This window comes from Cibotium barometz, chromosome 27 (genome assembly GCF_041138505.1).
Source record: "Cibotium barometz isolate CiBa-2024 chromosome 27, ASM4113850v1, whole genome shotgun sequence".
Classification (NCBI taxonomy): Eukaryota; Viridiplantae; Streptophyta; class Polypodiopsida; order Cyatheales; family Cibotiaceae; genus Cibotium; species Cibotium barometz.
This window is the reverse complement of record NC_141072.1, coordinates 41,259,663-41,273,739: the sequence shown is the minus strand read 5'-3', so window position 1 is coordinate 41,273,739 and position 14,077 is coordinate 41,259,663. Positions and strand designations below refer to the sequence as shown.

General features: G+C 42.0%; 1 protein-coding gene across 1 annotated transcript in view; it reads right to left on the bottom strand.

The window, feature by feature from the left end:
- Window positions 1–524: 524 nt before the first annotated feature.
- LOC147623399 (pentatricopeptide repeat-containing protein At5g27110-like) overlaps window positions 525–14,077 on the bottom strand; it is a 35,450-nt gene continuing 21,897 nt past the window's right edge. The window contains exons 3-4 of the mRNA XM_086821770.1: window positions 1,019–1,378; window positions 525–869 (exon numbers count right to left, since the gene is read on the bottom strand). Of these exons, the coding sequence (XP_086677896.1) occupies window positions 525–869; window positions 1,019–1,378 (705 nt within the window). The remainder of the gene's footprint in view (window positions 870–1,018; window positions 1,379–14,077) is intronic.

The following is a 14,077-nucleotide window of genomic DNA, read 5'->3' as shown; positions in this document are numbered from 1 at the left end:
ATTCGATAGCGCTTCATTTTCTCTTTAATTCAAACCCCAGGATGCCCTAAACAGAAAGCTTCCTCACAAATTTTGAATCTCTGGTCAAATTCAACTCTGGTTCTCTCTTTTTTTTTACACACACTTCAATATCCGCCGTCTGCCTGGTTTTCTTTTCTTTTCCTGCAGGGAATTCGGTCCCATTCTCTTTTGCAGCCAAAAACATGGATTTCCAAAATTAAAAATACGCTTGCGCCTCCTTTTTTCCCGCTTAATATTCGGATATTCCTTTAAAATATTCTCTTTTGCAGCCAAAAACATGGATTTCCAAAATTAAAAATACGCTTGCGCCTCCTTTTTTCCCGCTTAATATTCGGATATTCCTTTTAAAAAAAATCCTTCGTGTTTCTGCCACGCAAGCCACCACCTTGCGTATACGTCTGCTATTGTCATTTGGATTCTCACGCAAGGGGTATTGCAAAACCTGTAAGCCTTTCCTTTACAACCTTGGATTACCAGAAACTAGTGCATCCTTGAGCGCAAGATTACCAATCAAAAAGCAGTGACACCAGCTTGTTATTCCGTATCAAAGATAATATGGCACCCAAAGATTTAGTGCGCACTGTGGTGTCTGGATCTGACATGAAATTGAAGAGTAAAGATTCTAGACCCTTCGCATCCATGACAAGCTGCTCACATTTAGGATTGTTTTGAACCATCGTGCTCACAACCTCTGAAGCCCTAGCTCTAATAGATGCATTAGGGTTTTTCAAGTAGTTCAATAAAGGAACTAAACCTCCGATGGCATGCAGATCATTTGCCAAGTCGATGGAGTCCACATGTAATTGCAGCTCCTCCAGCAAGCCTTCCAAGTCTTCCTCAGTGACGCCCTGAGCTTGCAGGAATGCGGTGGGTAGATGTTACACACAAGCACACGCGTGCGCACGTGCGTACTTACACGCAGAACAGCATGTGAGAGAATTTTGTCAAATGTACTTCTTGCCTTGCATAAATCTCCACATTTGCCATACATGCTAACAAGAGCAGTCCCCACGATATCAGCATCAGTTGAAAAAAAATCCAAAGCATTCTCATTATATCCATTCTGAACAAGCGCAAAAACCATGGCATTCCATGAGATAACATCCCGAGAAAGCATTTCCAAAAACACCTTCCTTGCACTGTGCATGTTGCTGCACTTGCCGTATACGTTTATGGGCGCATTTTCATCCATGGTATCAGCACCATAAATGTTATCAATGATAGTGTTATGAATCTCCTGCCCTTCTTCTAATGCTACTAAGCTTGCACATGCATTAAGTGCACATACCAATGTAATGTTGTTAGGTCTGATGCCTTCAACTTGCATCTCATCATACAAACCCAGAGCCTCCTTGTTCTGCTCATTCCGAGTAAGAACAGAAATCATGGCATTCCAAGGCACGATATCTCGAAAAGGCATTCTTTCAAAACCAATCCTTGCATCATACATGCTCTCACATTTCCCATACATGTTGAGAGGGGTGTTCCCTACTACAAGGTCTACCATAAGCATAAAAACTCCATGATTCACACCACACTTATGTACAGAGGCTTCGAGACCTGGCTCAGCCTCAGCTCGTCTTATTGAACCTCATTTACAATATGAACATATGTACTTAAGCATCATATAATGACTCAAGTCATGGCACTTAATCCCATGCATTTGGATTTGCATTTAATGGCCTCATATGCATGGTTTCACACCATAGACGTGCCATGGCACAACATCCACCCCCTCTAAACCTGCACATCCTCTGGTATGTGCCAAATCATCATCAAGATCCACATATATCTGGATGTCGTCTTCATCCTCTACATTACCAGGAAGATCATCCTCTTCCTCTTCAACCATATCCATACTATCACTGTCAAGTCTCTCATCCTGAGTCTCCTGTGAATCAAAAGGATCACTGTCATGCCTTCTTTTAAACATCTTGATCCTTTTGCCTGCTCTACAAGATTCTTTATCTCTGTTCCATCCAGCTCACACAGGGTATACGTGGCATTTCCATGCACATGCTTGACAATGTAAGGGCCAAACCATGTTTTTGCAAACGTTCTTTGAACAGTGAACTGGTTGTCAAGACTACTATCATACATTAGGACCCAATCACCCTCTTCAATAGATTTTGGCCGGATTCTGTGTCTTCTATCAAATCTTTCTTTATTTTTCAACCTTGCATCTCTCAAACGAGCTTTAGCAAGCTCTACATCTTCAGGCCTCCTCTCCAGCTGTCTTATTCGCAATGCAAGGAGGTCTTCCCTGTTCAATTCTTCCACCCAAGGTAATACATTCCAAGTTGGAACTACTTCTTCAACTGGCATTATTAGCTTCTGACCATACATTAATTCTGCAGGCATGTATCCTGTCAATCACTGAGCTATGAGTTGTACGGTCAGCCCACAAAGCATATGGTAGCAACCTTGGCCACTCTCGCATTCTTTCTCTGCATGCCTTAGCCAAAGCTTTAATGATTGGAGGATGTCCTCGCTCACTTTTACCATTGCCCTCAGGGTTGTAAGCACATGTTAGGGCCAATTTGATGCCAATTTTAGAGAAGAATTCCCTTACTTCTTCAACATCTAGCTCACCCCTGTCAGCTGTTATTTTCCCAACACAACCATATCGGCAAATCACATCTTCCAAGAGAAATTTGCATACTGTTTCCGTACTCTTTGTTCTAAGAGCACGCCCTTCCACCTGATTTGTCAAATCTTCTCTTGCAAGGGCTATGTACCGCATCTGCCAAATTCCCAAAGGCATTGTAACTAGATCCACTACCCATTTGTAGTGCATGGCAGGTGGGTAGGTTGGTTGCAAGCCATCACGATGTCGCACATTTGAGTACATTTGACATACCATGCATGTTTCCACATATTGGGAAACATCCTTATACATTCCTTTCCACCAATATCTTTCCTTTATTTTGGTAAAGGTGGCCCACACACTTCGATGTCCAGCCCAGAGACTCTCATGGAATTCTTTCATGAGCTTCCCTTGAGTCTCTTTATCACATATAACTCTCTGTGGCATAGCATTCCTCTGCTTAGGATGCTTCCACAGGTACCCATCCTTTAGAAAATACCCATATGCTTTTCTGCGGATCCTCTTAAATTCTAAGTCAGACCAATTTTCATGTCTTGTCAGAGTACTCAAGTATTGACCAATAAGCAACCAATCTCCTTCATACATTTCCTCAGTAAAAGACTCAAGTGCATTTGATAGGCAAGTATGGTCCCCTTTTGCATATGCAGTAGTATAAAACTTTGTACCTACATCATCAATGTCACTAATCATCCCTTCTTCATCTTCATACCTGGCTCTTGATAGCATATTTGCAACTGGGTTATCTTTTCCTGCAATATGCTTAAACTCAGGATTTAGTGACTTGATATAGGCAATCCACCTAAGCATAGCGATATCTGGAGTGGTGCAGCTTGCAATCATCCCAAGGAGTGGCAAGCAATCAGTTTCCACAAGTACAGATGCCCCAATAAGATATTCGTTTTCACATTTTAGAGCAGTGACTGTTCCCCATAACTCGCTCTTGATCTGCGGATATTTTCGCTGACAAATGCTTAATACCTTTGCTCCAAATCTGATTACATACCTGTGATCATCCTCATCATCTTGTCCTACTGCCCATCCTATCCCAGTAGGACTAAACACCATATTGGGGAATATGGGAATTTCCCACAAGTTTGGGACACGTGGTCAAAAGTTTGGATTAATCATAACTTGAACACCACTAATCCAAAATGAGCGCTTTATAGCTCTTTAGATTCCATTTTTCAAGCGCTTTCCAATGATAGGTCATATGATAGGGTTTTGAGAAACTTACAAACATGTTATCCATGTCCCCTTTTTTAAGTATTCAAAAATGGGAATTGGAAAATTTCCAAATTCACTAATATGGTGTTACTAGTATCAACTGTAACAATCACAGGCCTGCCACACTCATAATCTGCCTTCCTTAGAGTAGGTGATGATTGAAGCAGATATTTCAGCTTCCGCATAGCTTTAATATGTGCTGCACTCCACAAAAATTTTTGATTTTTCCTCAAACGTTGATAAAGAGGATCTGCTACATGTGCATAATGCGGGATCCATATAACATAAAAGACACATGCACCAAGAAATCTCCTCAGCTCTGTAACATTAATGCATATCTCTTTCATTCTTTGTATTGCATCTATCTTGACTGGACAAGGTCGGCGTCCATTAGTACTACAAAGATGCCCCCACGATTAGCACTTCACCAACCTTAAACACTGATTTCAATCCAGACAAAGTAAGATTCGCCTCTTCAAGCCTTGATAGAATCATATCACAATCTTTTATATGATTTGCCACAAACTTGCGGCACCCTTTTGAATCCAAATCCCCATCTTTATCTTTCTCATCACAGCCTTTTATTGGCACATCATCTAGAAAAGGCATAGTTATTTGTGGTATGAAGTCTCGCAAGACTTTATTCATTCCATTCATCATATGCACCACTGAGTTGGTGGCTCCCTGTGTGGTAAGGTACACATCCTTACCAATCCCAAAGGAGTTTTCATTGTGGTCAAGTCCCTGCTTTGTATATCCAGCTGGAACTGATCATATCCCGAATACAGATCACCCATAGAGTATATAGCTTTCCCTGCGAATGCTTCTGCAAACTCATCCACAATCGAACCTGCTCCCACATTCCTAATTGTGACCTTGTTTACAGGTTGCATGTCTTGAATGAAGTGCAATGTTCCATTTTTCTTTGGCACGGTAAACCATCTGTTGGAATATGGAGCGCATGATGGCTCCAAAATTCCTATCCTGATCTTTTCTTTTAGTAATTCCATCAGCTTTGGCAAGAGAGCCTTTGGTACTGGAATCGGCCGCCGCAGGTTCCAAGGCACATGTGGAACAGTGAAGATCACCATTGGCACTATTATGCTTGGATCAACACAGCCTATCTCATGCGGCTGAAAAGCAAAGGCTTTCCCATGTTTTACAAGCATCTCCTCAAAGCATTCCCTTTCAACTGGCAACAGAAAATCCTTTTCACCAATCTTCAGCTCTTTTAGGGTTTCCTGTGTAAACTTATGCCCAATTTTCTTCGGATCTCTAAGATTCGGTTGCATAGAGGCTTCATCTATTTTCTCCTTGCTTCCTGGTGGCAAGGGCAAGGCAACTGGTTTCACCTTCTTTGCAACCGTTTTATACTTTGTATCAACATGAGAATCCATCTCACAATTCATGTTTTTACATTCCATCCCTTCAAATTCCCGGATTATATCATACATCCCCACAGATGACACCTCTATCATCTCATTTCCACCCTGTAAGCATGCTCTTTCCATAGCAAAAAGCACACCCGTAGTATCCACAAATGACACCTCATCAAGCACCCCTGAAATAAACTCATTCTTCTCCAAAAGACCACACTGCTCAAGACTTTTTTGTTCATTTTGTACATGTCGACGCATGCCACGCTTCAAATCCTTGCTTTTTACAAAGACCAGTGACCCATAGCTAGAAAATCCTTGAAAATTTGTTGAAAAGTTATTTACATTGATTGAGTCTTGCGAGAACTCATTTTCCCTTGTACCATTGGAATCCCGCTTTACAATGGCACCTGGCCAAAATCCCTCATCTCCTTGTAGTTCATGAATTCTCTGTTTATCTTTGGGAGTGACTGTGCTCGAAGAGACTCACGGTTCCTTTCATGGTTAATGCAAACTGTCAAGAACTGAACAGCTTTCTTGCCATCTTTACTCCTTATTCTTGCATATGCCGAGCCATCATCCAAAACTTTTGTTTCCATCCTCACAGCTGTAATGTAGGGTTGCCCAAGGATGAGGGGATACGATGACATCTCCTGAACAAAGAAGTTCTGATCATCTTTCACATCCCCTATAGTTACCCTTACATTTGGACAGGCTGCATAGAGCTCTCCAGATGAGTTATTAGCTGCTTTAATCATCCACCCATGATCTACATCCATTGGCCACTTGCATTTGTTGTAGAGATTTTTAGCCATAAGATTTATTTCAGACCCATGATCAATTAGAGCGACATACGACTCTTCCAAGTCACCTATCTTGACAAGGGTTTCAGTGGTGGCCCTTGCCCAATGGCTCCTGGAGTAATGACTCTTTGTAAGAACTTCTTTTTCATCATCCTCATCCACAAAGCGTACTTGTTGTGCCCCTTCAGCAGAGTGATTACATTCCACCACATTCTCTCTCTCTGCCTTTTGTTGTACCTGTACTCCATGAGTCTTGGAAGTGCTTGTCTCCCCTTGTGATGGAATAGATTCAATTATGGATTGCCTTTTCCTTCGTATAATATCAATTATCTCATCATGGAATTCTTGCAATCCCCAAGACTTCCCCTAGTGTAAATTCCACTCTACTGTTTAGAATCCTCTCTTCAAGCACCTTTTTGAGATCTGTTTTACGGCTTCAATATCAGATTGAAGCTTGTAGAGTGGACTTTTCCCTTTACCCTTCTCCTTCTCATGCTTCATTTTTGCTGGCACTTCTTCCATTGATACTTCCTGTGGAGGTCTGCTACGCAGTGGAGGCATATGTGATGGCCCAGGATCCTTCTTTTCACTACTACGGGTAACCCTTTTTGATGGCCCTCCTTCCTCATTTTTCCTCTTACGCTTTTCCTCTACCTGTGTCTCATTATTCTCGCATTTTGCAATGCAGGCATGAATAGATAAAGAATCCACAGGCTCCTCCCAGCCAGTCTCAAGATGTATACAGTCACCTGCCTCATGCAAAGCCTGTTTAGACACCTTCTTTGACGCAATTAGCTCCATTGTTGATGGCCAAAAATCTTCATTCTCATAATCTTCATCATTCTCAGATTCCTGCTTTGATTGACCAACCTTTAACCCATAGGTCGCTGCCTCAACCATAGAGATGGCCTGTCCAGCAACCATGTCTTCAACCAGCTTTTTCATCCCTCCTTTTCCAAAGTTTGTGCTTAATGGAAGACCAGTCTATGTAAGGTGGATTTTTCCATCTTTGAAAAACACAAGTTGATTTTTGAGGGCTTCTTTATAGCTAGCACAGTCTTTCTTTGCATGTTCAGGGTCATCACACCATATACATCTGAATGTAAACCCTTCTTTGCTTTGAGGCCTTTGCATAGAAGCCTGCCCTAATGGTAGCCCTTTTTCCTCAATCCTGGACATCTTCAGTTTTAGGTCTCGCATGCCCTTAATAAGCTCATCCATCGGCCCTTCTACCTTTGGGACTGCAGCAACTGGTTTTGGTAGATTTTCAGGGGTAATAGTAGTTATAGGAGTTGCCGAGCTCATCACCATTTTATCCCTCCTTCGCTGCCGCTTTGCTAGCATGGTGACCGCATCCTCGACATCATTCCAATCATTCTTTAGCCCCTGCTCTGTATCCTTATCCTCTAGGAGAATTTCTAGTTTTTCTTGGAGATCTTTCCCAGCTGCTTGTAAGAAGAGCTCCGTTTTTTCCCTGTCCAAGGTTGTGTGCTCAATCCTTGACAGCTGGGCATAGCGCTTCTCAAACTCTCTTAGCAACTCTGTGACAGAAATTCCCATTTTGGGTTTTGTGACCCATTCCAAGAAAGTTCGTTTGGTCACCCGCTCGGAATCCTCCATGAAATAATCATCCTTCAAAGCAAGCTTGAACTCCTCCCAATTCCTACCACCATGTGCTACCTGTAATCCTCTTATGCGCTCTCTTATTTCAGGAACACATACCAGCTCAAAGCTTCGAACCATATCCTCCTCAGTCACCCTGTTTAGCTCCATTTCCTTTGTGTAATTGCGCAGGTACTTTGTGATGTCCTTACCATCAAATTGATCCACCTTTTTCACAATTGATTGCAGTGCTTTAGTCGTCAGGGATTTTATATTCACGTGATCACAAAATTTTTCTTGTTAATAACATGTGTGAACATGTTATTAACATGTTTACATGTTAACATGTTCACAAAAAAGCCGGTGGCAAGCGACCTGGTAACCGGGAAAAATCCCGCCGGGCTTTTTATATACCCCGGCGGGCCCGCCGGGCTTATGCTTTACCCGGCGGGTCCCGGCGGGGTACATTTTTCTATATATATGGGCCCGGGGGGCCCTTTGGGATTTCATTGCTGACAGCATACACAGGTAATAAAAACTTGTGTGTGTGTGTGTGTGTGTGTTTGTGTATGTGGGTGTGTTCGTGCGGGCAGCCGCCCACTGTCGCAATGCGCGGCAAGATGTGGGTGGTCCGCCACACGAGGGATGTGTGTGTGGGTGAGTTCGTGCGGGCAGCCGCCCATTGTCGCAATGCGCGGCAGGATTTGGGTGGCCCGCCACACGACTGGTGTGTGTGTGTAAGGCCATTCTTCGGAATGGTGCTTACCCTGGGGCACTTAGTCGGTAACGCAGCTAGTCTGTGTCCTATGGTAAGTATGGCACGCCGTAGCGGTACTAGTCGGTAACGCGGCAAGCATAGTATCGTTATGGCGATGTCACCTTCCCTTCCCTTCCCTTTGTCAAATGCGGACATATGGTCGGTAACGCGGCCAGTGTATGTTCGTATCCTATTGGTATTCCCATAGAATCGGGCGGCATTTTATCGTTAACACGGCAAGTTGGTGTCGTCCGCTAGTGCATAAAATGTTTTTTGCATATTGTGGCATTTGATCGTTAACGCGGTCGAAAAAGTGTCGTAAATTTGCTTGTGTATTTCGGCATATGATCGTTAACGCGGTCGAATAAATGTCGTAAATTTGTTTGATTTGACTTGTATTGTTTTTATTGTGTTTGATCCATGCGATACTTGGTTGCTAACGCGGCATTAGTATTTCATGGATCAAAGTTTACATCATATTGTCTAACCGTTTTATTTTATAATATCGTGATTCGTAACTCGAAAAATATGAATCTCTCTCTTCTTACCCCCCTCTCTCTCATGATACACTTCACAACTCTTTCTCTATCTCTCTCATGATTCACTTCACAACACGATAGATGTGTAGATAATGATTTTTTTTCTCTCTTAAAATATACATACTTCTTAATAATTTCTTTTTTCTCCCTCTATTTACTTAAAAATTAAAACAATACATTATTTTTCTCTTTAGGAACTCCCAAAAACATTAAAAATGTGATTTAATGTTTCTTCTCTCTATCTGTCACAACTCTCTCTTCCTCTCCTCTCTCTATCTCTCTCTCATTCGATAATGTATACACTTCGTAAGTAATAATGCGCTTGTTGCGGTTGTCTCACGTTCGATAATGTATTGCATGATGTTGAGTTCAGTAATGTTTGATATATTCTGTTTTTGTTTGTTCATTGATAAGTAATGATACACTTATTGCTGTTTTCTCACGTTTGATGATGTATTGGATGATATTGAGTTCATTAAAATTATTTGATATTCTGTTTTTGTATGAACATTGACGATATTGATATACTTGTTGCTATTCTCTCACGTCTGCTTGATGTTTATTTCAGTAATGTTTGATATTTTGTTTTTTTATGTTTAGTGTTATTTGCTAGATTTATGAAGACGATCAACATGCTTACTCCCGAAGAGCGCAAAATTGTTCTGCGAGCAATTCGCGTTGAAGCGGTCATCACAGTATCACAATGTACTGATGATGTCGTCAAGAAGATCAACGAGTCTGAGATACTCATGCGAGATCTCATAGACCAAATATGGGAAAATGCACAGCGGCGGCTTCGAAGCGGAGGCAACGCTGAGCTGCTGGATAGACAGAAGATAGCAGATTTCAACCATCAGCACATAACACGAACCATTTTGGGGAGCATGCGAGTAGCGTGCAGTGATCTTCGAGATGCTGCCCCGCCTGAAGCCAACATGCAACGTCTACAGTTATGGGACGTTGTATGGAGCGAGCAAAGGGCCAAGAGCAAGCGCATGAAGGCGTTGGATGCAGAGTCCCTCCCCAAAAGAGTGCGAATTGCCCAAGACGTCGCTGCAACGTCCAGTCAGGCAGATGCAAGTGGTACAGGTGTCATTAATCGTACCATCTACAATTCTATGTGCACACATCTTATTGGCATCCCGCACGAAGCTCTTCACGAAGGACGAACAATAGGCTCCGGTGTGTTTGGAACAGTAAAAGAGTATGCAATTAAAGGCATATCATTTTTACCGGAGCACATCACTTTTTGCGGAAAGCACTACAAAGGAGAAGGCAGCGCGAAGTTCGAGAGCTTCCAGGCAGAGCAGGGTATGCAAGTGCTACATCCATCGATTGTCCGATGCATTGCCTTTACAAAAGAGGCTCCTTGGATCACAATTTTCCCGTACTTTAATGGCGGCGCTCTTGGTGATACTCTACTGAAGGTTCCCTTCAGATTCAGTGAGTTCACCAGAGCCATTTTTCGTTTGGATCGAGGATGGAGACAACCGCCGCCTGATAATATCCCTTTAGGTCATCTAGAACTTTCAAAAATAAAAGAGGTAGTAATAAACATGCCACATATTATGCATGCCCTGGTGGAAGGTGTAGCGGCAGCGCATATGGCAGGTATTGTACATACCGACCTACATCCTTTTAATGTAGTGTTGGATTATACAAAAGATCTAAAGCCACGCATAGGTATTATCGATTGGGGATTGCTGCTGAGAGCGCCCAAAAAACGGGTGTCTCTCAATTTTGTTTATGAAGCAGACAAGAACCCCGAGAAGGTGGCACAGGCAGTCTCCCACGCAGACAGAGAGCGAAATAAACGGCCGTGGATAGCCCCAGAGCTTTATGATCCATTTTTGGCAGATGCATACACTCCTGCATCTGATGTTTTTGCCTTGGGATATTTATTACAAACTTTATATGACTTTTGGAAGAAAGTGCAAGAGTTGTGGATGGATAATAGTTCCCATGACAAAGTTACCATGGATACTATTATTCATAGAGTCCAAAATTGGATGTTTCTGCCTAATCGCGATGAGCGAAAATCAATTTTGCAAGTAGTTGAATTTTTTAGGTCACTAAATACTGACCCTACGAGGGCACAACGTCCTCTTGTAGAGCTATCAGTGGCATTCACCCCGACTTTGTAATGATACAGTATCAAGAGATGAAGTTTCAGGAATTTGAGAATTTGATGTGTCCAATGTTTCAAAATTTTGTTTCTCTTCAAAATTTATTGTGTCCAATGTTTCAAAATTTTGTTTCTCTCTTCATTGGGTCTTTGCAATATCTCTCTCCTCTTCTGGTGTTTAAGTTTATGTTTTCTCTTTAAAATTTGATGTGCGAGCATTGTTTGAAGTGTTTTTGGAGTCAAGTGGATATTTCTCATCGAGTCTTTGCAATACATATCTCCTCTCGTTGTGTTTGACTTCAAGATTTTGAGAGCAATGGTCAATTTATCTTACGTTGATCTTTACAGTTCATTAAAATCCTAATGTCGTTTACGTTCATGCAGATATGGAGCAAGCGCAAGCGAACGAGCATCAGGAGTTAGCCAAGAAGGCATACGAGAGAATGAAGACCCTTGCACATGGCTTGACAGCCCGCGAAGCTACAAGAACAGCGTGCAGATTATCGAAATGGACAAATCCAACATATGCCCAATGGAAAGACATAAACAAACGGGTAACCACAGAGATGATAAAGGCAATATGGCCATGTCCAGATGGCGAGATAAAGAAGGGAAGATGGAAGATTTCTCGTTGCACTCACAATGATATCAAAACTAATGCCGAGCGTATTTTCTTGGAGGTGTACGGTCGTCCTCTCCATAACGCCGACGCTCCACTGTATTTTGCTAAAATGCTATATGCTCACTTTGTACTGGAAACTCCAGTGGACTTCGCCTCCAGAGAGGCCACTGTCAACACCCACGACATACGTGAAGAGACAGTTACATTCACAAGAGAAGAACTTGCTCTTATGGTGGAGGGCGCCGGACTGGAGTTAAACCAGGTCAAAGAAAGCTTAGGGGCACAGCTAGCAGAGAAGGAGAAAGAAGCTGACCGATTAACTCAAGCGTCAACTCCTCCCCCGGCCAATAGAGGAATTCAAGAGCAGCTAACAAAGATCAGCCAAGACGTGCAGAGCATCTCTTCACGTATTGCTCCTGTGCGCCAAGGAAACCACATCTCTCATTTTTTGATACATCCTGATCTTGTGGGAGTTTCTGCTGAGGCTACAAGTTCCTCCACCCCTCAATGTCCTGTATGTTACAAAGTATTCGATGGGTGGAGCGGCCAGTATATACTACCATGTGGACACTACTACCACTTAATATGTTTAGTGAGACAAATGCAAAATACTTCCACATGTGCATTGTGCAGTGTCCCAATAAATCAAGGTATTTATACAGTGTTCGGCATGGCTAGCGAATATAAACCACCAGGACCTTTAGATGCAACTCCTAGTGCAATTCGCAATTTATTTCAAGATGAGAGCTAAGAAAAACAAATTCTACTTTTGTATTGATAATTTCTCCAAATATGATCATTTGTACAAGTACTTTTTATTAAATTAATGAAGTGACTTCTTCCTCTATGTCAGTATCTTGCTCCAAAATTCTTTCACCGTTTACTCTCTCGTCTGCTAAATTAAGCTCATCTAAGTCAATGTCTAAATTGTCTTCTATCTCAAGGGTGGTGCACAACGTACGTCCAACATCAAAGTTCTCGTCTACATCTTCACAATTGTACATCCATCTGGGCATATCTTCTTCATACTCTTCGCTTTCGATGTCTCGCAAGATCTTTTCATTGCAGTACATGTAAACAAGTTTATCTGCTCGATCTGCAAGAAGTCGATTGCGAATAGTACTATGAATATATTTATACATGCTCCAGTTTCTTTCTGAGCCTGAGTTTGAAGAGCACTGACTTAGAACCTTCATCGCAAGGTTGCGCAATAAAGCATAATGCTCACCACCATTCATCATCCACCACTTCCATGCAGGTTGCTCTTTAGCCATTTGTTGAACAAGGGAGTTGGAAAATAAACCCTCTTTCAACCGAAATGAGGTCATCTCCTTTATGCACTGTACACGATCATCATCATTATTATAGAAAGTGTTTACCACTTTATAAAAATCTTGCACCACCTCAACGTTGGACATCAAATCCATATTCCAATATTCAGGATCTAACATGTAAGCAGCACTGTGCAGTGGTGAATGCGCTCCAATCCATCTAGCATGAAAGTACTTCAACAGAACTTTTCTTTGTCTACTAGAGAATGGTACACGCCATTGCTTCTCCACCACTGAATGCTCTAATTTCTCAGGACACTCCAAACTCCGCTGGACAGTCCACCATTGCATCCATGCTTTTCCGAGATTAGGCGCTCTTTGATCAAGGCTTCGTACAGCATACATAACAGGCATCATTACATGGTATGCATCCATCACACTGTTCCACCAACTTCTTCTCGTAAGCGCTGCCTTCAAGACTTTGATTTTCTCTTTCACTTTTTCAAGTTGAGTGCTCTCCCAGTCATGAAATGCCATGCATGTAAATGTTTCACAAACTGCATCTTTATTTCTAAGAAGAGACTCAAAAGTGTAAAAGTGAGTGCAAAACCTAGTCTCCGCTGGAAGCTTTAACATAACTGACATGCGAGGTCGAAACATATCCAAAACTCTCTGTCTCTTGAGCATGAATTTCACAAGCTGGCGAGCAGTGTCGACGATTGAGGCAAACCATTTGGTATCATCAGATTTATACCAATCTTTTAATACAAGATTCAAACTATGAGTATTACAGCCTACCGGAAAAATATGTGGATATTGTCGCTGTAGGATTCTGGATGCATTTTTACAATTTTTTGCATTGTCCATGACGACTTGGACTACATTTTAATAACTTGAGCAATGTAAGCCCCAGTTTTGATTGAACCAGCTGAATCCACGGCATGGATGAAAGTCTCACCTCTAGGTGAAATAACCATTACATTAATTAATGGTTTTCTTTGCACATTAGACCATCCATCACTTACTATACTACATCCAGAAAGCTCTATATTGCTAAGAATTATTCTTTGTACACGTTCTTTTACCTGCGCATAACATTTCTCTAATAGATCATTTCGCATAGCATGGT